General features: G+C 39.9%; 1 protein-coding gene and 1 long non-coding RNA gene across 11 annotated transcripts in view; one reads left to right on the forward strand and one right to left on the reverse strand.

Moving 5' to 3' along the window:
- Window positions 1-2,519: 2,519 nt before the first annotated feature.
- Window positions 2,520-11,693, reverse strand: tbx3a (T-box transcription factor 3a). The gene is made up of 7 exons (XM_059988292.1): window positions 11,150-11,693; window positions 9,733-10,000; window positions 8,508-8,654; window positions 6,950-7,026; window positions 6,477-6,640; window positions 5,280-5,941; window positions 2,520-4,669 (listed from the first exon to the last, which is right to left on the reverse strand). The coding sequence occupies exons 1-7, from the start codon at window positions 11,539-11,541 to the stop codon at window positions 4,208-4,210; spliced, it is 2,172 nt and encodes a 723-aa protein (XP_059844275.1). The 5' UTR covers window positions 11,542-11,693; the 3' UTR covers window positions 2,520-4,207.
- A 196-nt stretch (window positions 11,694-11,889) lies between these two features.
- The window catches only part of LOC132404202 (uncharacterized), a 119,786-nt gene continuing 106,264 nt past the window's right edge, over window positions 11,890-25,411 (forward strand). For 3 of the 10 annotated variants that reach the window (XR_009515458.1, XR_009515457.1, XR_009515459.1), the window contains exons 1-2: window positions 12,937-13,161; window positions 15,278-15,386. This is a non-coding gene — a long non-coding RNA (uncharacterized LOC132404202). The other 7 variants (XR_009515453.1, XR_009515456.1, XR_009515454.1 and 4 more) reach the window with 7 other exon arrangements.

A 25,411-nucleotide genomic window follows, 5' to 3' on the forward strand; every position in this document is an offset into this window, starting at 1 on the left:
CAGAAAATGTCATCCACTTCTTTTGTATCGTGCCCTTCAATAAGTTGCTGTTGTTCCCCGCAATCATGTTTATATTAACATCCCACGAAAGAAAATGGGATCAGATAATTATATTGTTCAAGTGCTACCAAAACTTGAGACCAACTTAAAATTTATCAAGCGATCTGTGCATCTGAACACAACTGTTTACACGAGATAAAGCGCAAAATAAAGATTCGTCTACGGAAGACGATGGTAAAAGATTTGTTACCGGACGCTTTGTGTTCAGCCGTCCTTTCATAATGTCCCCAACTGCGGGACGAGCCGTCTTATTTTTTTTTAAGGCGGTCCCAAGGCGACAGACCCGGTACAGGATCCCCGTTCCTTTTCCGCAAAATAGTTACTGCTTTTGCAGATCAGTTATGGAAGTCATCTGGTGCTGGAGCTCCACCGTGTGGAATGAATGCGCGTGTTCAGTCCACCGGTCCAATGCACTGAGAATGCTCGGTCAACCTCTTTGTTATGACCCCGACGCGAGCCAGAGCCAATTTGAAGACCGATTTGTGCTCCGACTATCCTGAATGAAGCCGTGCCCCTGGGCAACGTTCAGTGGGTGAGCAGAGTCTGCAGCTGAGGGGACTTTCAAGCCTGGAAGCAATGCGGCCTTGGCCCCTTGCCATTGTTTCGAGGTGTGGAAAGGGTCAGTGCGGCTGGACACCCCGGCGTCAGGCTTCTGTTAAGCGAACCGGTTGCCAAAAGGAAAGGCTTGTCGCTCCGACTGAAACAAACTAATTGACACCTCCCTATAGATGGCGCCTCACGCTTCATCGGCTGCAGTAAATCTGCCGGCCGGCCGGCTCTGACCCGGCTGAGTAATAGAATGAGGCTGAGGAGAACACACATCACATCGACATTAACTACGCGTGGTCCTCAAAATTGATCATTATCGTCGTATGTACTCTATTAGTAGGCGCGACTACCTATTTAGTAGTCTCCCGAACATCACGTAGTATTATTTAAATTTGTTCTTCAGTAACAGTTTAATTATTTTGCTTTTTGGCAAATTTCCATTCTATTCTTTTCCCTACACGAAGATTAATTCAGACAATCTCGCACGCCGATTTTTATTTTGCAAGGTAGTTTTATTTTTTTAGGTTTTCTATATATTGGATTCTTCACCTGACAAGCCTGCAGAAGCCCACATGCAGATCAGAATGACTTAAGTTAAATTTTGAAACAGAAGGCATCTCGGTAGATAAAGAAGAGTTTGGCAAATAATTAAAACTTTTTGTCAGCGTTTACTATTATACGATCACTAGTAAATGAAAAACAACAGCGTAAGGATAATGATTCAATACTTTGGCGGACGCACAATAATTAAATAAAAAAGGGCCCTACGGGAAATTAAATGGTTTCGATTCATAGCATACCTCCTCAGTAACATGCAGGGGCTGCATATTGAGCTATCAGACCACACTACCGCATTAATTTGAGCTTCTCCAGACACGAAGATTTTCAAATGTAGGCAGTCTCAAAGAATATTGAATCTTCCGGTTATGTCTTAAATCAATTACATTGAAATATATTTTCATTCGTTTTTCTTCGTTTGTATTTTATATAGCTACCGGTGCTATGAAGAATACGTATATACTATATTGAATTTTTTGAATAATGTTCGTCGAAACATCTGGCCAACTTTGAGATATTGGTATGGGAACAATGCAATGATTATGCTCCGCGTCATAGTCTGTCAAACCCTCCCCTCCCCCTCCCCAAGAAAATCATATCCTAAGTCCTAATGAAACGATTTTCAATTACATATCTAGACAGGCGAGTCTGTATGTAGACTGACCATGAAGTGACCTTTACACTTTGCCCGGGTCACTGAGATTCTTCAGACTGCTAACCCCTAGGTGGCGCTCAGTGACCAGGGAAAAATCCCTACCTTCCGCAATCACACATTGAATCAGCAGAGGCGCCAGGTGAATGATACACAATGATAAAACAAGCTTAGCGCATTGTTTACCCTGATACAGGAGCGCCGCTAAAGTTATTTATTAACACAATCATCAACAGGTCAGTGGACATTGTTCCCACGTCACCTTCTGCTTAAGGAGCTCTTCTGTATTAAACATTGTGCTTTCTAACCATTTAATAAGTTTTCAAGGGATGACGTCTTGAAAAACATTTTCTAAATGGATTTTCGCTAACCTGGTTACATAAACAATCGCATGTTACTGTCCGTAATTGGATTTAAAATTAAACTATTCTGACGAGAGTTGCACATTGTCATAACTAAGAGAACAATCATGGTAGTCTGCAACCCGGCTGCCCTTTCGCTCTAGGGATTTCCCTTCGCTTAATGAAACTGACATTATATTTTGTATCTTTATGTGACCATAATTTTTTTTAAACATTTATTTTCAGAAACGTCGTACTGAGAATTTTTTAAGTGTCTTGTGCTTCTATTAGGTCAAAAACCAAAATACAGATTTGAATATTTGACTTTATTATACGACATAAAATAAATACTTGCGAACATGTATGTAGCATGTTCACTTACAAATTCTAACCTCAGATCTCGGCTCTAGAATTGTGATGTCAGAGAGGGTGGCATTTTTAAAACCAGTGTTGCACTTTTAACTTGAAAAATTCTGTCAAGTAAAACTACCGCTTTTTGTCCACGGATGGGCAAGAATAATAATTGAATTGCTGCCGCAAAAGGGAATAGAAATGCCATCAACTTGTTTCGTTGAGGTTTTAGGGAATCATTGAGTCCATGAATTTTACAGTGGGGGGGGGAGAAAGTTTAACAATTGGGGAATGGTGTGTGTAATTCATTGAGAAAGCTTATCAAGGCAGCTTCACGTGAGTAATACTATTGGAAGAATATTGAGTTTTCACGATACAATGGAAAGGTTACCTGGCACAGTGTGAATGGGGTGTACTTATCACAGAGAGAAGAAACGTTTATAGAAATAAATTAGGAAATACAATGACGAAGATACACAAAGCAGTGGGGGATTGGGTCTGTGGTAGGAAGGGAGAATATTTAGGATTGATAATGAGTTTACCGAACAGAGAAGTAACGATATTGCAGACAAAGCGCATATTGTCAAGAACGATGTTACGAACTGAAGAGTCAGTAGTATGCAGTGGGACGATGAATACAGGGCGGCATGTAACACTGTGGAAAGGGAGAGATAATCGACAGCACGTGAGGTAAATAAAGAAATCCATCACAGTGTAGAAGGCAGGTATAACAATGTAGGAGGACCCATGACAATACCTTGAAAATTGATAGAACTGCTTGCAAGAAATTTCACACCTAACAGTAAGTGAACATTTTTAAAGCCAATTATCAAGTAATACAATCACCCCACCAAACTCATCTTCTACAGATTACTCTGAGCAGTTGATAGGAATAACAAGTACAAGAGACTTGGATAAAAATTTATTGAAACATTTTATGAGAACTTCAAAGTGAAACCAATAGTACAAGGAAACCAAGAAAATTCAGTATTTTATAACACAAAATATACCTTCATTTAGTTTTTTTTTTAAACTCTCGGCACTTTCAAGCTGTAAGCATAAAATTTCTATTCGTCTGGACACACCAAGAAGCCCACCCTCCCCCCCCCCCAACAGCGTCCTCATTACTTTTTAAGCAACATGTGAGCCCATTTTTTTGTTACTCCGAACTGTAAAGACAGTAGCACTTTAACACTGAAACAATGGTAAAAGCTAAAAATGGCACATCTTGTACTCTACAAAGGTTTTGTTTTAATGTAGGAAGGTACATTACTAGGTAAAATAGTGGTAACAATGCCGGCACTCTGATTAATAAGGAGTTGAATTGAAATGGGTATGACTAGCGAATAAAGGCTTGCAGCCTTATATACAGATGTATGTACAACAACAATAAATTAAAGAATAATTTCGTGTATTCTAATTTCAGTATATTTACACGTTATCAAATAATTATTTAAATACTTTATAATAGTCTCCGTTTCCTTCTGTTATTGCATATATATGAAAAGCAGATTGACATCTACAACCCAACTACGGATGGTGTCTGGAAATCCCCATCTTCCACTTTTCGGCTACTTTTTGTTGCTAATCTGGGAAACTCGATATGATCAAGGCTCTACACTAGCATTAAAAAAGAAACCAGATAATACGCGTATGACATGCAAAGCCTCGCTGGCTCTCGGCTCTCGCCGTCCTATCAGGGGGAACCGCTCCTGGTCGACCGATCCTGTTTGGTTTCCAGTCCACTGACCAGACGCTGGATGTTCTGCAGCTCGCTGGACGTTTCCTTCTCTGAACACTGCTTCGGAGACAGGGAGACGGATCCCGAGGAGAGAGTCGAGGACCTGCTGTTGAGCTCCGAGCCCGAGTCTAGGCCCGCCGACACAGGACTTGTTGCCATGCTGTTGACTTTAGCCTCGCCTGGGGTGGACATTGATGGCACGGTGGTAGTCAGCAAACTGCTGCTGTCCATTCCGGGGACGGGGAAGGTGTAAGGGCTATACCTCAAGCGAGGCCGGACGGCGCTGAGGAACGGGTGGCGATGTATGGACGACGCAGCTGATGTAGGAGCTCCAGCAGGCATGGACGCAGCGGCCGCAGCCGCCATGTAGGTGTAGGGGTAAGGGAAAAGACTACCAAAAGGAGACATCGCAAGACCCTGTCAATGTAATAAGAAAAGGTAGTTTATAATTACCGCTAATACTGAATGCATCAGATGTAGCCCGCGTTTACCGATAAGCTGACCTGCCAGAGCGGAAAGGCAATTACACTTCATGCAGTGATCTGCGCCGTTAATTGACGGAATCCGGCACAGCGTAAACGCTGGCAGCCGAGGTGTAAAGACACACCGTGGGAAGGTTTACCCCGCACATGGCTTTACCAATATTCTCCTCGCAGTCAGGGTATCATTTCCGTTGACGAATATAAAATGCGATGTACCCCGACTGCACAGAGCAAGCATTAGTACGTTTGTAGCGAGATGTTCTAACTGAATATTCCAAATAATGGTTGAAAAATCACAGGATGAAGCCACTGGGCGCATTGAAACCGTACCAATGCCTTTGCAAATTATTTTTTAAAGATCATGCACTTGCACTGTTTTGTCGTTACGTGACTCTGCTATCTTAAATAGATTATATTTATTACATCTGTCATGTAAGTTTACTTCTAGCGAGTAGTTCCTTATTTAAATGAATTTTAAATCCATTTCAGCATGCAGAGAGAGAATCGTCATAGTTAGGAGAGACACAAGCAAGATATAGGCATACCTGAGAGGCAAGAACGTGCTGCTGGAGATGATAGGGTAGAGCGGCCGCTGATCCTCCAGGTAATCCCTGCTGTGAAGAAGCTAGGGGGTCCAAGCTGCCGATCCCGCCCGCGGAGGCTGACATGGAGGCCAGAAGGTGGCCCATACCTGCTGCCATATTTGGGAAGGCCCCACCCATAGCAAAATGGCTAGGGTGCAAGAGAAGGGGATGTCCTGCGCCCAGTGGGGTAAAGAAGTGCTGACCAGATAAATTGTGAGAAAAGGCGAAGTTTTGTAAAGGTCCGTGGTTCAGGTGTGAGATGCTGTCCGTCTGCACGGTTAGGGGTGAAAAAGCCTCTTTGCTCAACGCACTGGATTCCTCTCCTTTCTGATGGTTCCTGACTGGGCTTTTGATCTCCGATCCTTCGCCATTAACCACTATAGTGCTGGAGGAAGTGTTTGTCGGGCTAGGCTGCAAATCCGCCAAACTCTTATCAGTCCTAGCGCTTTCATGTTCTCTAATTCTGCTCATAGTGTCCGAGGGGCGTTGATGCGATTTGATAGTATTGCGCTCATCTTTTCGCTGTTCGGAGGTCGTGGACAGTTTCTCAGAATCTGTCTCCCCATGAATGGGATCATCTTTAGTATCTATATCGCTTTCTTCCCCATCACTTTGCAGAGCGCCTGGAAAACAGAAAAATAATAAATAATGTAGACTAACCAACTTATCTATGGTGCTGGCACTTTTTCTTAACAAGTTCACCACAGTCATCTCGCATACTCCAGGAGTTAACGCATTTGTTACGCTGGGGCAAACACCAATGCCATTTGCAATAGCGTTTCGGCACAGGGAGATAGATCCAACATTTTCTCGTTTATTTCTGCATCTTTGTTTAACTAAAACGGAATTCCTGATTTTTGTTTGTAATGTCAAATACTCATTTGATGTATAACACGAATGAATTGCTGAAGGTTTCTTAAAAATTCCTACATTGAGTTGAAAAGGAATATTGGTGTTTCAGCCCAAGTATCAGTATTCCAGGGAAACGTCAGAAGTCTGAGCTGCATGGTGTGCGGATTTAGTTATGGCATGAGGTGATTAGGATCTTTAATCCACACATGTCCCCAAATAATGGGCGAGAGAGAAAAAAAACACAAACTCTGTCGCGCCTTGTAAAAAGAACAAACAGGCCCCTTGTGTAGCCAACAAAATAATAACCTTTTAAGTTGGCAGTCCCCGGAGTGGAAACAGCGGGAGATGCGGACTGAGCGAAGCATTTGAAGGTGGACTGCTCATTGGAGGAATCATCCGATGTTCCGTTCTCTTTGGAGCCTTTCTGCTGTTCTTCGTAAACTCGCAGTGACTGGATAGCCAACTGTTTCCTTTTTAAAAAACAAATAAACAATAACAACAATTTCAGTCATCAAATAACTGCTGCCATTTCGTTCTAGAGCTCCAGCACTTTAGAATTAATATGGCAATGTTGTATATTAGATAAAGCCTTCTCGTGGTCTATATAAAAAAAACTTCTAAAATAACACTAAAAGCCAACATCAAACATCGTGACTGTTTCAGAATATAACAAGCAAAGAAGTAATAATCCTCTGTATCGCCAAAATAAAGTGACGCCACCACATTAGACATCAAGAATATAATGAAGAAGAAATAGACCCAGACTGAACCAAACTCACCTTTTCTCTCTCCTCCCATTCCCCGTGTCACGGAAGCCTTTGGCAAATGGGTTGTTGTCGATTTTCAACTGGGTTATCTATATGTAAAAATAACATGTTTTATTCTTCCCTGTGCTGGGAAATGCGACATTGTACCAACAATGTTTATTAAACCTTGACAGGCTCAAAGCATTATGCAGGAAAGTTACAAATGAAGAATAGTGACCAGACGCAGTATTAATACCGAGATGTTAAACTTAAAATGTTGAATTTAGTTAAACCTTTTGCCACATTCTATATGCCAATGGTAATGCTGTACCAACAATTTACTCTATTTTGCCTTAGTGCGCCATGTTGCTGCATTTATCTGCATTTTAATTCTACGTTTGAGATAGAACCACTGAACACTAACGGACGGTAAGAAGTCACTGTATGAACAGAGATGGCCCTAATTGTTGGTTCTTGTACAGTGATCCGAGCTTAGCTCCATGGTTTTTGGTGCGGAGTATTTGTAACTATTAAATGCGAAGGTCCACGGTATAAATCACATATCTGCCCTCGAATAAAAAATGCTCCTTTCATGATAATCCCGGGTGAGTTGGTACAAGATAAGCACGCTCTTTATCAGGGAGAGGGATGAAGTTGGCCTGGCGTCTCCAGCATAATTTGCTTCCCCCCCCCCCCCCCCACCCACTACAAAGTCAACAGTAACTTTGTGGTCACATCATTTTCATTTGAAAGGAGTAGAGAATTTAATGAGAATTGCGATCAGTGTCGTTTTAATAATGGGCTCGATATGCAAACAAACTGAAAAAGTCAAAGCATGGATTTTAAGCTTTCCTCATGTCAAATTAATAACCTTTTAGTTATCTGTTTATGTACTAAAGAGTCCGAAATGAAACTCTCTTAATCAACGATGCGAAATTGTCAGGTCACTGCAATATTCACTTATTTGAAACTTTTTATTAAACAATAAACATTGCATGATCAATTAGAAGTCCAATGTTGACTTAGCTACTAACACAAGAATCTGATGTTTCTTCAAAACTATTAGTGCGAAATGACCAGCAGTAATTAAAATTTATTGATCATCGTAATGGACTTGATGCCTGTGCAAAGGCAACTCTTTGACCTACAGACGACGCGGTTCACCCCAATTCGCACACTTTCCAAACACGGCGCGAAATGTGCCACTTGTTTTTTAAATTATTGCAATTTCACAACAGTTTAGAACTCCGTTGAACCCTACTGCTTTGCAGTGCTGAACGACACATGCACACATACACATTCAGAAGGAGCAGTGTTTACTGGCATATAATTTAACCCACACTGCAAAACCTGAAACTAAGTGCGCCGCAATAGGTGGAATATTCAACAAGCAATAGTTTAAATGTAATTGCAATACTTCGTCTGTTCTAAAACTCGTTACTGACCAGAACGTACTAAATAATTATACAGACAAAAAAAAACTTGGCCTTCTATCTTTTTGTACGTGATGTCTTAAATTACTGTGCATATTCAATATAATCTAATAAACTATATTTATAACAAGTTGCGAACTTTCATATATTTTGCTCACCTTATCATTTTGATATGCAGTTACGGCTATAAATTCTGTCTCAGGGAAAACGTATGTCCGAAAAGTACTGTAAGGAAGTTTCAAAATGTCGTTCGCACGAACAATGTGAAACCTAGGTTGGTACTTGTGCATGGAATTCAAAATAGTCTGAGGAGAATGAATTAAACAATTATAATACTCTCAAAGCGAACACAGCTCTACACATTGTCCCAGTGCTCTGGGTACTGCCAGACTGACCCTTGGTTTGCAGCTACTAATTTTAGCATAATATCATTTTACTCTTTAAATGTACACCACTTATTAATGTTGTTCAGCAACAACATAAACTAATAGACAGTCATTTCTTTTACGAGTTAAGGACAGATTTCAGCAGAAATGTAGATCTGGCCATTTGCGTAAACAGCTGACGGCGAGGTAACTTCCAGTACTGCCTTCCCCACCGCAGTTAAGTGCTAACAAAAATTATGCGACTTGATTTATATATTTTTGAATATACCTATACAGTTAGTCACAAACGGATTTACTTCAATAATCTTTTTTTTAATATGTATTGGTATATATAAACATAAACGTATAAATAATCCGCATCATAATTAACAAAGTCAGAAGATAATTTAATAATCAATGCCACAATTTTTTTTAAATAGCGATTTTTAAACACGCCTAAGCAATGTTGACATATCCACTGCATTGCGTTGTGAATGTCACTTTATATGTGTTGATTACGAAGGTCCAACTATCGTCATTGTTATTACAGTGGCTGGTTTCTTGTTCCTCCTTCAGCAAGCACAAGGCATAATTCATGACAGATTTGGCAAAAAAACAATTTAAAAATATATTTCCTTTGTAAGACACTGCCCATTACTTCCAGATTTACTTATCAGAGAATTTAAAGAGTTGACCTAGGTCTTGTTACTTTTCTGTTCTATAAAACAAATTGTCAAACGTGTCCCTTAATGATCAAATATTTTGAATCTCAGATACCCAAAATGGCCGATCGACACAATACCCCAGGTTAAGAGAACAATCATAAAACGCCGAAAAATGTCAAAAGCAAAACCAGGCATGGTCCTCATGCCGACAGGCTTTTTGTGCGCTTTGTAAAAATTGAATATTTTTAGCTTATCACTTCAAGCTCAGGCTACTAAATAAATATACCACCCATGCGATTTTTTTTAACTACTCGATCTAATGAGATTAATTCATAATAAAATATGAAACTTACAAATCCATGTTTATCGGAGATGTTGTTTGTCAGTTTCAGCTTGTGAAAAGTGACGACTTTAGACATCCATTGCTCACCAGTAGCTGGGCTATCTGGGTGAATGTACATTCGCTTTGGCATTTCAGGGTCAGCTTTTCCAGCTACCATCCAGCGTGAGTTGTGAAATTTGTATCTACAGTCATCTGCCGCCACAATATCCATTAACAAAATATACTTGGCTTTCTTATCCAGTCCCGTGCACCTAACTTTAAATGGCGGGAACATTCTCCTGTAAGAAATCGTTAAATTGACTTTCTTTAGTAATAAATTGTCACTTATTATATGCTCTACTTCACAAGCAATGTATTTTGTTGTTGGAATTTAAGATTGTCAGACAATCTTTTATGAAATATTTGGCTTAACAAATCTCAGTAGTGTTAACTTTATTATATAAAGTATAACAATACTGCAAAATAGATATTTGGAAGTCTTGTGAAACATTTAGAAATACTTATATTTTTTAAATTTGCATGCCAAGCTGTCGAAGCAGTAAGATTTAACTGGAGATATTTCACTTTAATTTTCAATATATAGTATATAATAAGAAAAGAAAACGATTAACAACTCTGTCCAAAGTATATGCATGTCTGGTACCTGTATAAGGCCACAAGTAACATTTATGGTTTTATAATCACCAATTGGTGTCATAAAAAACTGCGTGAGTTAAAATGTTACTCTCACAGGTGTCGTGGAAACAATCTACCATACGCTTTCCCTAGAGATAAATTACAATTCCTCTTTTGGAACCTACGTATTAGTTTGGGATGTTGATCGTGCAACCGGTGCATGCCATTTAGGATGCAGCTGCTTATTCCTATACTGCGTTTGCTCAGATCAAATGAATGGATAAATAAAACCCCTGCTAAGTCAAATTCCTCAATAGGCTCCCTTCAGACAACATGTGACCTTCCCATCACAAGGAAGAATCTATTTAAATTAAATTCGCTACTATTTACGAAAGTTAAATATTTGGCCGAGGTTATTTCCTTCTTAGTCGGACGATCTAAGATTGTCGCATCTCAGAAAAACAAAGACGTATTGAAAAGGTATGGACACCCTTGCTACACTTCCCCAATGAGTAAGTGACTCCAGATAGCGAGAAGCTAACAGCCGAGGCAAACTGTGTCACCAAACGGATCATTATTCAGGAAGTGTTTTTTTCCAACTGTGAGAAAACCTCTTGTCAGACTATACATTAAGGACACTGGCTACTTTTCTCAATTAAATCAATCTTGTGTGCTTAAAACCTACAACGGAGTAAGATACATGTATTATCTTGTGCCACAATTAAACGCGACTTAATATAAGAAAAACATCGTATGATTTTCCAGTCAGAAAGGCTAGCATTCGTCTCCTGGATGGATAAAAAGCGCTCTACCTTCCCGATTTGGTGATAACCATTTCAGTGCCACGCTTGTGAAACTGATCCCACAAATCTTTAGCTTCGAGTATAACTTTTGGGTCGTCTTCCACTTCTTCCTCGGGCTCCAGAGTCTTAAGAGGCCTCAGATGCGAAGGCTGGTGGCCCATTGCCGATATAGCGATTCCAGCCTCAGCTGCGCCGACAAGCTGATCCACAATGGGCTTGTTAAGTGCGCCCGGGAGTGTTAGTGAGGCGGCGCCGCTCGGCGGCAGGGCGAGCGCGGGGAAGAACGGAGGCTGATGTCCCAACGCAGCAGTCATGGAAAAGTCCGGTGCCCGGTGAGGTAAGAACGGATGATAAGCCATACTTGTCCCCGGAATGACTGGCTCTCTCATCGGTAAGTTCATTCACTCCCCAGTTCTCAGTCGCACGGCCACTTTATAAGCATGGCATTATTACTGATAATATTATTGTTTCTTTTCTTCACATTAACAGAAAGTAAGACTGGTTGGCGGTGGCAGAGACGAGACGCATCTCCCCAAACAGTCAACTCTGATCTTTCTGTATGTGTGTGTGTGTATGTGTGCGTGTTGCGAATAGCTGAGCCCTGTTGATTGGCTATTTGACGCTTTCGGACCAATTGTATGGCTCCATAGGCGTGGTTTTGACAACTAAAGCCGGGGATAGATGAGTTATAAAAAGAAGGTGTCGGAAACTGTAACGTACAGCGAGCATCACTACTTCAGCCGTGTGAATATGTCAACATCATTACGGGGAGGGGGGAGTAGAATGGGCAACAGCCAATGGGAGCACACAGGGCCGCCTCAGGTGGCTTCACCCACCATCAACTACCAGGAAATCGGCAAGAAATCATCCGTCTGTCCACAAGCAAGCCGGGGTCTGCGCCAGACCGCCCCATTCTTGCCGTTACGCGCTGTCTCTGAAACATCACTTCTCCCTTCACACTAATCTGCCGCCGTCGCCGCCAACATCTTAACATGCCAGACCTGGCCGATTGCCTTTTATCTTTATTCATGGCGATTTCGTGTTCTTTCTTCCTCTTCCCCGGGCCGCGCCGCAAAGAGCGAGCGCTACATTTAATGCGCTGTAACAAAAGCGGGCAAGGCCGTGTTGTGCCCAGTGCTATAATTGTATTTATTTATTGGCCAAGCTTTCAACAACAACAACAAAAAGCCTCATTTAACGAGTTGATTTAATTATCAGGACATGGCGCCTGATGGGCTGCTGTAGCTTAAAGACTAAGGACACTTTCTCTCTCTCTCTATCTATCTCTCTCTCTCTCTCTCTCTCTCTCTCTCTCTCTATCTATCTCTCTCTCTCTCTCTCTCTCTCTCTCTCTCTCTCTCTCTCTCTCTCAGAGCTGGCGCAAAAAGATCTGCAAAGCAATCACATCGGCTAAATGCACGGAGATAGGAGCGGAACATCTAAAGTGATTAGCTCTTGTAACATTGCATTTTGGTCGCACATGTTTAAGGGCGCTTGGCGCCAGCCTGCTGACGTCGGGTTGTAACTACCGTCGCGTATCACTTTTCGTTTTTTTAAAAAAACAAAATATCGCCTCCCTGATCTGTGAGTATATCGCGAGGAAAAGCTCCTCCAGCCACCACCAACCTCCGCGGTTTTAACCAGTGGTCTAACGACGTTTCATTTGCTTCCCTGTTTTTGTTTCTCTCTCCCCCCCCCCCACACCTCTCTCTCTCTCTCTCTTCCTCTCCTCCCTCTCTCTCTCTCTCTCTCTCTTCCTCTCCTCCCTCTCTCTCTCTCTCTTCCTCTCCTCTCTCTCTCTCTCTCTCTCTCTTTCTCTCCCTCTCTCTCTCTCTCTCCCTCTCTCTCTCTCTCTCTCTCTCTCTCTCTCTCTCTCTCTCTCTCTCTCTCCCTGCTCCTGTTGTGTTACGAGCCCTTGGCTGTTTCCTTTAAGACGCGGCTACCTAAAGCACAACACTTGTCTGACCTGTGTGGAGATTTGGAACCCATCAGATTCTCTTCAAGGCGAGTTCCCCTGATATGTGTGTACATTTTTGTTTGACATCTTGACAAAGGAAGACCCTACTCGGATCTTAGTTTTCTTTAACTTATAAGCACTGTTTTAAGCATTCCTTATAACAGTATTCATAGGAGAGCTGGATTGTGTTCAAATGTAGTCTTTACAAAAAATAACGATTTCTTTAATATTGTGTTGGAAATGAATTAGTTGGAGTTATAAATATTTATGAAATATGCGTTAAAATGTAGCGTTTTAAAATGTTTGCACTAACTTCCGCCAATTATGAGTGACCTCCCAGGCTAAGCACCCTAGAGACTCGTATTATGAAGCGTTAGGGTGGACTAATCTAGGATCAAAAGCAGGAAGGTGCGAAATCTCTTTGTCTCTCCTCGCCCGACTCATTCACCCTCCTGTGTGTGATAAATCTACACTGGCGCCAACTACGTATAGGATGATTAATTTGCAAGCAAACAAAAGGGAATTGATGGCTAGCCATCTTAGTTAAACATTCGCCAATACCGCAAGCTACTTGTTAGCCGTCAGAGCCTTAAACCTAGTAAGTGCACTGATGTGAAAATTAAAATGGCTTTGAAAGCATTTACGCCAGCACCGAGTCACTCTGAAGGGGCTGTGCAACCAGACACCTCACTTCATTAACTATATTATAAGCAGACAGAGCTTTAGCCCGAAATGATACAGAGGTTTGTTGATTATTGTTTATCTGAGAAAACGGTCACGTTTACATTGGCAAGTTTCTTGTAAATATTCTGTTAGCATGTGTGAGGTCTAGCTAGTGCCGATTACATGCTTATTCCTTCCGAAAATTTTCAGCCCATTTGCGAGATATTCCAATTTAACGAACGTGTTACTAAATAAATTTGCACTGCGGGGTACGCTTGTTATGCTGATGACGACCAGTTGTAATGAACCAACCGCTATTGTAATCCTATATCAATGCAGGTGTTAGAATTCTGTATAGTATGGAGGTGGTCCAAATATTAAAATACGAGCGAATTCACGCGAATGAAATTACTTATTGAGTAATTGCAAAGTTCGTAATAAACGGATGTTCCACCTATTTGATAGATATATGTAATCAATACGTGTATGCGCTATGTACGGATATCAGGGCAGTTAAAAAAATACACTCAGCACACGTGTTTATACTACATTGGGGCAACTGTCAATAACCATCTATTGTGGAAATTCTCTTCTGGTTGTCCATTGAAAGGACAGTATTTTAAGCATGCATGTTATAGTCTTGTTTTACTAAAGACAGTGGTAGTAGTTATTGTACAGATTATTGGAACGGCATCTGCCATCTTGCATAACAAAAGGCAGTTCGCTTGCAATTCGGAGTTGGCCTTCATCTTTGAACATCTTTATTGTTGCAGACCCACGGTGCAACTTTTTGTCTTTCGTCCATTCATCCTGTTTTCTTTTTCATACTCCACCGCCCTTCTCACTACCTCTTGCCATTTACTTCCCCTTATCAAAAAGCTGCATTTATTGCGAAAGTGATCGCTTCCCTGCTTCTATATCGCTCCTTCTAATTGTTTAATTCGGGTCCTTTTCTGAAGAATATACTGCAATTGCTTTCTGATTTCTTCCCAGCGTTGTAAATATATGATAAAGTTCATGAACTTCTGGCGTGTAGATTTCAGCTCGAGTTCATCATTAAAAAAAAACACAAAACAGCCAAACAGAGCTTGACAGCCACTTCAAATTATCGATCACCTAATTTTGTGGCAGAGCGCGAATTTCGTACCTATCGTCAAAAGTTGTCTCGTTCTAGGCTGCATTATTTTTGGGCTTTAGACCGATGTTGGCGCCAGCTGCTTTAAGCCTTTCTCAAACTACCGCACGTTACGTGTGATCATCCGTTTGTCAATTTTCATTTTGGAACTTGTTTCTGGCAAAATAGCTAAGTAGCCTTTGGTTAATGACTAAAGCCCTTTTATCTAAGCATAACAGTTCTAATTACATCTAAACCAAATAATGATTTGGACATTGCGATGAGATGTCAGTCGAAAATATTTTTTCTTGTGGAAATTAAACTAATTGGAGTTTCCGTGCGTAACTTATTCTGGGTAACTAACTACTGTATCAATGCTTTCTTTGTGTGCTTTTTGCTACAGAAACACAGTGCAAAGAAAGGGCTGATACATTAAGAACTGCCGGCAACATTATTGCTGATGCGTTTCTCGCAGATCCAGTATGACAAGACCTACTACATTAAACGTCAAGGTGACTTAATTTTATCTAATTTTACCATCATCCTGTATTTTTGTTTGTCGCACCAATCAGCTTGTGCTAAAATTCTTAGACTGGTTTTTGAAGGTAAGTGGTGACAGAACTCAAATAAGCACATATTAAGTAGTGAACTCAACGTAATCCTTCGCAGTATTTTCGTGATGCGATGGGAGGATTAAAAAGACCTTGTATGATAACGTGTTTCGGTACAGTATACAGTTACTTGCACGGGGAAGCTCAGAAGTAGACATGACCTTGTAGACATTTGGTCGTTTAGACCTGACAACAATTATTGGTGATTGTTTTTAACTAAGCAAATTTTAAGCAGATGTTTTACAGGCTTTAAGAATCAATGGATTATTTTTGACGGGCATGTCTAGAGTCATCTTTAACGAGAGAGCATAATAAGTGTTGGTAAAGTGACTATGAGTTGCTGCAGTGTTTTTTTTTACCAATAATTTACACGCTTCTTAGAGTAGCTAACTCTTTCTTCATTTTATATCCGGAAAGAGCTTCACGGAATGGTAGTTTTTTTCGATAGGAACGCTTTTCACCTGTACATTCCTCTGTGGACTTTACCTCTGATTTCCATTCTGCCAATTGCCAAGCCGTTGAAAGTTTAGCTTGTTTCAGTGAATCTCCATAAACGACACTTGCAATGTTTTTTTTGTAAGTTTTCTCAAAAGCGTCCGCAGTTAAACACTGCGAGTGCTGTATTGTTAATCTCCTTCTGTCTGTTGCATGTCTGGAAATGTAAGCAATCGATCTACTCGAGTTTAAGTAAAAGCAAACAGCCCTACACCCATAGTGTGTGCAGTTGATCTTGAACTTGGAAAAAAAAATCCAAACTATTTTATTTCAACCTTAAATAAGTTCAAGTAATCATATGGTCCCTTGACAGATCTATCAATCAAGATTATGATATTTAAGCAAGAGGGGCTGAAGATAAACAACTATGTATGACATCTAAATTAAACCAGTCATCTGTACTCTAATTGGTGAAGAATTAGTAACATATCTACTGTAAAAATATTATTTACCCTAAACATAAGGAAATATAGTTCAAGAAAAGTTGCTGAGGCATGCTCGACTTTTCAGTGTTTTGAATCTGTGTGTAACTTTTTATACAAATATAATGTATGCTTATTGCAGAATTAACCATTGCCCCCTCCAGTATTAATGCTATTCTTCAAGAAATGAAGTCTGTCTTACTTGCCAATAAATAATGCAAATATCATACCATTTTGAAAAAAAATCAACCCCAAGTTGAGCAATGTTTCTGGGCATCCCTATCCAGTGATGAGTATAAAATGGTTTGATTATATGTACCACCTAAATGGTTGCACAAGACTGATGGTATTTTGACACCTTTCATAAAACTGTCATAGCACTGGTATTCTTCTGAGAAAGGAGTCTCTGCATATGGAGTAACATTTATTTAAGAAATGCATAGACTTGGCAATGACATTGAAATCATGTATTTACTTGACCATATTTAAGGCAGTTTTTGAACTTTATTTAGTTGGATCATACTGTATAAACAACCAAAAGTTTATCTTTCTGTCTTCTCTGTCTCTTCCTCTAAGTTTCTGTCTGTTTGAAATGTTTTTATATGGTTAGGCCATCTCTGTAGTCTAACCCATAAGGGAATAAACTACAGCCACCAGTGTGATATCATTTGGCATTGTTGTAATTGATGCAATTCCATTTGAGTAGCTGAGGTGGAATTAAACTATGATTAATCAATGACAAAAACAACATACTAAGAAAAATTCCTTAAGATATGTTTTGTTTAAGAAGTGAATGTCTGGCACATTCCCCTTAAATCCTCTGCATGTCTATGATCAAGTAACAATAATTCCTGTGTTTATGATATGGACAATGGTTAAAAATATACAGCTTGTATCACAAAATTATTTGAAGGTAAAAGAATATGCTGAATAAATTATTTCAGAACAGCTGAGTTAAGTGAGATTGGATAAATATGGATTTTCTCTTGTCTCTAATCATTTAAAAAGTCTAAATAATTGAATTATGTCTAATACCACTGGCTGTGTTTTATTTGTTTAGATAAACATTACCCAGTCTTTGGTTTCTTGCCTCAGCACATTTGAATGGTCAGATAAACCAGTGATTTTCCCATGTGAATATTTTGATCATTCCTTTCATTAGAAATAAGCATTTGAATGTGAATTATGTGAGACAGTTATAGTGCCTTTAAGTCATAGTAGGTAGGGAAATAACATACATTTTCAGAAAGGCACATAATATTGTTCAACATTCATGTAGGTTGTCTAATAGAGAATAGTTTGGTAATGTTTGATCAATTCTGAAGTAAGTTAAGTGATTTTGCGCAGAGGTTTAAGAATATATCAAGAGACCTTAATGTGTGTTGTAAATGGCTGTAAACAAAGGTGATACCTGGCTGTTTGGTATAATTTTTCTATGCACCTGATAGATATTTGCTTGGATTTGGACGATTTTGCCAGGCAACATTAAGCCTCTGTTGGCCAGCTTCAATAATACCAGCTGATGGTAGTAAAGATGAAAAGAATTCTAGGAAAATCAGTGAAACCAGTCAGAACCAGTACAATTCATTGCTGATTGTTTACCTTTTGACACGGCATATCTCTGTTCGCATCATAAGTACTGATGCTCCAAGTATATCACAGCTCCTGCACGGACCATGAGTAAAGTGCATCATAGCATTATCAGCTGCTGATGTAAATACTGTTTGTCAGTTACCACAAACCGAATTGAAATATACCATTAGAATGATTTGAATCGTCACAATGCACGTCCCGCAGAAAGACAGATCGTAAATAAGGTGGCAATTCACGTAGTATTGGAAACATTTACCTTAAAAAAAAGCGAATGTGATATATAGGAAACTTGAGATGAAGGACGACCACGCATTCACAAAACAGAAGTAAGCTAAAGGTTGCTTCGTGTAGGCAGGTGAAGGAATCGGTGACATGCTTTTAGTGACCATTAGCCACTAATTCCTAGAACAAATTAGCTTTCGTGCTGAATGTATTTAAAGGTGGTGCTAACTTTAGTAGAGATCTATTTAAGCATCTCTATGAATGTAGAATGCATTGGAAGAAAGGTGGGGGAGGGGCGAGTTTGCTAATTAAGTTACGACTGAACTAACCCCTATCAAAGATGGAAAACTCTGTGAAACCCGGAAGAATGGTCCTATTTCTGAGAGGTATGCGGGATTGCCAATTCCGATCGTTACACCACAAAACAGATTCGGAATATGGGTCGATTCTCACTTTGCTTCCCTTTGCAGCACAGGCAATAAATGCCTTTCTTTGCGCAACTTGTCTAGAATAAGCAGATTGGTTCGTGCTGCAGTTTTTGCAGCAGGGCCTGTTGTTAGAATTTATTAAACACAGATGATCCGCGGGATTTTTTTAAGCATACGGAAAAGATTTACAGTTCACATAATTGCAATGCACTTAGGTCCATCATCACTCCGCAGGTGTAAATATGGGTCGTTTAGATGTGTGACATATAGAACTGCAAGCTTCTTAAGTGTACAAGGTCGGGGTATATTGCTGAAAAGTACCTCGAATCAGGGATGCACCATCGAAATTGTTGCAGCCAGTGAGAACAAAACACACCCTTAAAATATTAAGGAAAGTTTCTTTTGGTTGCAAAGATTGTAAAATTAACCGGGATATCCTAAAATGTCGTATTTCAAATATTTCTACCTATTTGTTTGTTTGAAATAATGTCAACAGATTTTCGTGTAAACTCTTGGTAAAAAAGGTAAAAAAAAACAGAAAATACGCTTGGATAAGTGGGGGGGCGGGGGGGGGGGGCTGCTGATTTTGGTCCCCTGCTGCAAATAAGTGTTAAAACGTGCTGTGGTAACTTGCTAGCCACTGTAGGTCAAATTGCTCCCCTGAGAAATAACAGCCATCTATCGCTTGATGGCGCTGTCCTTAGGTTTCCTGTTTTTCCAACCCTGGATCTGACAGGCGAGAGGTAGATTTAATTCTTCCATTAAACAACCATACGTGCTATTTCTGTAAAAAGAAATCCTAATCAGCGAAATGGCGAACAAAATGATTTTTTTAAAGTCTTTAAAAGTTTTTAAGTTCCTTTATAATCAATTGTCAATCGTTAGAAAACATAAATCAGCCCACTCATCTAGCTACTGTCCTATGTGCAGTATTGGTGTCAAGCAATGCTTTACGTAGGTATTTCACCTTAAAGCAAGGACTCGTTTTATACAAAAAAGTTCACCCGAAGTTCACTTTCTCTGTTGTAGGTTCGTCTTTCGTCTGTGTGACAATAATTTCCATGGAGCTATTTAGTTGCGCTGAAGGTATATGAGCGTCAATCAACCTGATTAATTATGTTTCTAACCGTTTCGATTGAAATGTTTAAAGTGGAGGCTGGCGGCCACAACACCTGAAATTATAGCTTTATAATTAATTCTTCTATTGTTTTCAAGTTTGGAATTCTGTCCGGCTGCAGCTTCAAAGTCAGGTCTTGAATACGGCTATTAGGCTCTGCCCGCTGAGTGATACACTGCACTTCTTTACTGCTGACGTGCTTAGCTTTTTTTGTGTGATCTGTTCTTAAGCATAACAAGCAGAACGGATAGAATCGTCTGCATGATGTCGGTTTCATCAGGTTAGCCTCAGTCCATTCAAAGGTCGTCTATGTGTACTCCGAAAAATTCATTTTATAACCTTACACTGACTTGATTGGTGAATGGGTTAAAAAAAACATATTTCCTCATTTTTCCCAGATGCGCATTTCTATAATTGTAGCAAGCGTGAAATTGCCTTCTGAAGCAAATTCTGTAGTTTCATTCCTCCCAGATACAGTGCAGGCAGATTAGCTACCGGCCCCTTGTTAATTAGAAGAATATACGATATTCAAGACGGAGCTGACTTAAAAGCGTGTGTTCGACTGTACCTTTATGCTAATTAAATGCATTAGTATCGTGGTTCATAAGGCACATGTAACATCAGTTATACTTTAATACTTGCGTGATCATATCTAAATTATCTTAGTGTTAATTAGATTTACTTCAAATGTAAATTGCTTGCCTGGACCGGATATTATCCAAATGGCAAATTACTTTGCAGCGTTGTATTTTGACCTACCCAACAAATAACCACGACATTGCTTTAAACTTTGAGCCCAGACACGAATCCTATTATCAACGCTTCAAGTTAAGGACCAAGCCAGTTTAAAAAGAACTCTTTACGGCTTGTAGCGCGAAGAAGAAATGCCTTAATAAGATCAATATATAGAGAAAGACAAAATCTTCACAAAGGTTTACTGGAAGTCTAACGACCTCTGACATGCATTGCAAATTAATTGGAGACTATATGAGGGAAGGTGGGATTCCAGTTAATTAGTAGAAAATGAATAAAATTGAACATTATATGATTTGTCTCCGAGTACCGCTTTGTTAGTGCGGATTTAGAGATCAGCTTTTGTACAGGACAAATTGAATGTGAGTAGCGTGGTGCACTGTTACACTGTCGTTTTGTACACTGGCGACAGCTTCAATCCTGGGAAAAGGTAAAGGGATCTGGGCGATCACGGCGCTCATTATCTCATGTCTGAGCACATCTTTGAGAAGGATACATAATCAGCATCGGCACTCCACCGCGCTTGCACTCGTGGTTATGGTTTTCTTTCAGCGCGAATCAAACTTATTAAAGTATTATTGCAGTTCCAGTGCTGCAGAGATGTTGTATTTCCCGTAATTAGCCAACTACCTATGCCTGGAGCTCCAGAAGATATTTTCGACAGTTTTATATGGCGGACTTTTAGCGAGGTTAGGGACGTTTTGCCCCTCCACCCCCCCACCCCCAAGAGATGTACAATGTTTCTGTCGGAGTTGTAATTCGACTTGGTAATACAGCACTGGAAAAGTTCTGAGGCAACGTTCCTTACTTCATCACAACGTGTGTTTATGGTGTGAGAAGTTTCAGATAAATGCACGTGGGAGGGTCAATTCCACCCGTGCATATGTGCCCACGGAATGGGTGGGAGTGTTTGGAGAGGGTGGTAATATGTAAGTACAGCAGGCACTGGGGGAAGGGTTGGGCATCGGGTGAATCGGGACAGAGTTGGAAGCAGGGAAGAGGGAAATACCCGGTCACCCAAATGGACGCTAAGTCGGGAGCATGATTCACACGGTTTAAACCTTAAATTAATGAATATGTAATCTAGAAATTAGTAAGGTACAAGTAATAACCCACGGGAAGTTATGTACATAATATCCAACCTTTACATAAGATAATAACAATAGTCATCTAACAGGGAATCTGTAATAAAGAGAATTGTAAATATTAAGGAACACCCTTAGATAAATGAAAGGTGTCTTTGGTAAAATAGCTTAGTCGCCAGCATTTATTATGATCATTTCCTATACCTAACTGTACCTAATACTGAACTATCTCAAATGTGGAAGAAGCAAAAGAAAGAAATTAAAACATCGTTTCTTTTGGAAAATTATGACGTTTGAAGCCACTTTCTTAGATTCCACTTCTGTCATCAAGTCGGAACTCAACTGTGTAAACAAGCAAACGAAATGCAACAGAAATCAGTGAATACACTAATCCCTTTTATTTGTAAAATGGGTGCCCATTTAAAAACAAGGCATTATTGACCTGTTGGATGGTAGCCCCGAAAGACCATTATTCCTTAACACTTGCGACCTGGAAAGCCGGAGTCCGGAGTATAGTTTCTCTTTTACTTGGCTTAATAGATTCAGGGCCTATACAGAAAAGTAGCAAAAGTGTAACCAGCGTTACATTTGCAAGGAGGAATACAATGAGTTTTACTAGTGGTCATTAATATGTCATTCCAGGTTTAAAGCGTGACTTGTTGGGCAATTTACGTTTGGGCGGGCAACACTCTAAAATTTTGCCTTTAATACACGGGAAACAGCTTCATTATCACTGTTCGGGGTCTTTCACGTGATCAACGTGTTAAAAATGTAGTCGTTGTGCTACCAGTAATAAATGAGATTGGCTTCAGGTAAGGACATAGGGTGGAAATGTGGAATGTCAGCGAGATTTACACCTGTCCTATGGCTTAAATTGACAGAGCTATTGCCTACAGAGATGACCACTGGTGCCAGTCTGTCTGGGAACTCATCAGCCTTACTTTGTAAGTTTAAATGGACGAGATGATCAAAACAGCCTAACGACACGCGTATCGGTTTATCACCAGAAACTACAGCAGCGAAAGATAGACAAATGTTTATGTTTAAATGCGTGTTATAATTGTGTTATTTTGGCATGGATCAAGATTACTAAAGGGATGTAGCTAAACCATTATTACTAGTAAGAGGGAGTTTGTCTCCACAGCATCAATAGTGATCTATGTTAAAGCTGACTCAAACAAATAACCCGTACAAAATCACCTAAAGCTCAACCCATTGGACAGTTCGGTGACAGATATTAAGCAGACGCCAATGGAATCCTGTTCAACTACAGATCTAAGGGTCGCGTCTGTTGTGCGCGGTGTATACATTCCTATTTCGCAAGGGCTATTACCATCCCGCGAGGCTGGTGAAAACATTCATCATATTGGGTCAAAGTGGAGACAGGCCACTCAGCCACCATATTCACACACAGGTAGCCTAATGGTTCTATTAGGCTAGATCAAACCGTTCCGGATCAGTAAGCGCACGAGGGGCCAGAAAAAACTAATGTGCTACTGTCACCCGTCATTTAAGAAATTCAAGAAAACACCACACGACATTGTACCATATAGTCTTTAACAAATATTCTTTTGACCAGCCATTGTAGCCTTAATCTCATAAAACGCCTTATATTTATCTAACAAGCTGTCCCTTCAAATATTTACCAATGTACTTACTCAAATTCGAAGACAGTTTGCTTTTCCATAAACTAAATGGTTGTTTTTTCAATTAATCAGGTAACCTCATTCTATCTCATAAATATGTGAACTGATCATTTGAAAAATATGCTCCCCGCAACTTATTTCCAAGGATTTTCTACCGCCTTTCACACTCGAATCAAACTAACGCGATCACTAAAGGAAGCTGTTATGGTGTTTTGCAGCGATAAAAATTTATGCCCTGCAGTACTTGGGAAGGCTACTTTTCTTGTAATGTCTCTTGTGGATCCACCTGTTCTTTCATTATAATTTATATTTATGCTCAAACGATTTTATTGCTTTATTATTAATTTCAGTCCATCTTAAACATAACAGAAGCTATTGCTTGTGGTAGCCCAGTAAATTAAAGTTAATTAGTTTTTAAAGATAATTCGGTAAAAACAAACGTATTTTAACGGACAAAATCATTTGTTCAATTATGGTTTTCATTAGATTTATTTGTTAATGACAATTTCAACTTAAACTGTTTTTAGCAAGTAAGCCCTTATAGACGTGAACAGATACGAATTCAGAAATGCTTATTTATAATTGGTGATGCCAATTCTAAATTTCGCCTGTTGAATAATCAGCAAGTCTCTCTCTCTCTCTCTCTCTCTCTCTCTCTCTCTCTCTCTCTCTCTCTCTCTCCCTCTCTCTCTCTCTCTCTCTCTCTCTCTCTCTCTCTCTCTTTCTCGCTCTCTCTCTCTCCCCTCCCTCCCTCTCCCCCCTCCCTCTTTCCCTTTCTCTCTCTCCCCTCCCTCCCTCTCCCCCCTCCCTCTTTCCCTTTCTCTCTCTCTCGACAGCGCGAGGGGGAAGAAAGGCTACTTCTTCAACACTAGCCAGACAGATATATTTTTGTGGCAAATACCCATGATACCAAACATGCCTATAAGAAGTACAGTAAAAGATTTGGATAAACCACCGAAGGAAAAATGTTGTTCTCTATAATTTATAGACATTTTGACTGGCAATTTCGACGGTTTTATTTCTTATTTGTGTCTCTCCAATAGAAAGCATAACAGTCAGCGTTTAGTTTGGCTCTGGTTGAAATATGAATTTTGTTTCAAAAGAGAGGAAATATTTTAAGTATATTACATATCGATTGAATAACTATCGATCTCACCATGACGATAGAATGTGCTTGTAACTCAGCAACCATGGACGTCTGAAATAAATAATAGAGATCACTCTTCTGCCAAGATTGGGTGTATTAAAAAAGGCAAAATATTGATAGGAGAGGTTTAGGTTGTTACTCAATCCTAGTATGTTTACAAACCTTGGCAAATAGAAACAAGTATCCCCAGCTTTCAAACTTGTGGAATTTTAAGCAAAGTGCTACAAACGTATATGGTAATAGAGTTAAGAAAAAATCCAATAATCATTTTCTACTGTTGTTAACCGATCCAAGGAAACTCAAATCTTTCTGGATGTTGCTTTGGTTTCAAGGGGATGATTTTTTTTCAACTCGCTGTCAGCTGCAGCGGCAATTAATTGGTATCAATACTTTAGCACCATTGCTGACTTCTAAACTTTTGGATTTCTGGAATTCTTAATGAAAGTGCATTAAGGGAGGTCTTTAAAAGGGAAAACTGCCGTTGCAGTCCTATAAACTCCTCTAAAAATAATGGATTCAATTGCTTCATCCTCGCAATTAAGATCTACGCGCGCGCGCGCACACACACGGGAAGATGTCACATTCGTGGCTTCTTCAAAGTTATGCAGTCTATTACTAATCTGCTACTTTAATCTTTGATCGCAGGAGTTATGTAACTGGCCAGCTGTTTCAATATCATTTGTCATTTTGCACACTGCGTTTAAAAAAAACACAAAAATACAAGTACATGCCCAATTTCCTAAATGACTTTTTCATGCAGTTCCCTTCTTACAGGGAAGATTACAGCCGCGACTAAAGTAACATTCAAATGTAGTTCTTGGGCTAAATTATACCAGATATAAATATGCATATCTGCACAACAAATATGCAGAAGTTGCCTAGTTTGCCTGAGGCTGTTTCGGCTGGCTGCGCTCGCAATTCGTGAATATACTTTCAATAAATTACTGTATTTCGCGTGTGGATACCCAAATCCCTTGCAGCGCCATTAGTTAACATTTTTACGTCAAGTTATGCCTTT

The sequence above is a fragment of the Hypanus sabinus genome, chromosome 13, assembly GCF_030144855.1.
Source record: "Hypanus sabinus isolate sHypSab1 chromosome 13, sHypSab1.hap1, whole genome shotgun sequence".
NCBI classification, from domain to species: domain Eukaryota; kingdom Metazoa; phylum Chordata; class Chondrichthyes; order Myliobatiformes; family Dasyatidae; genus Hypanus; species Hypanus sabinus.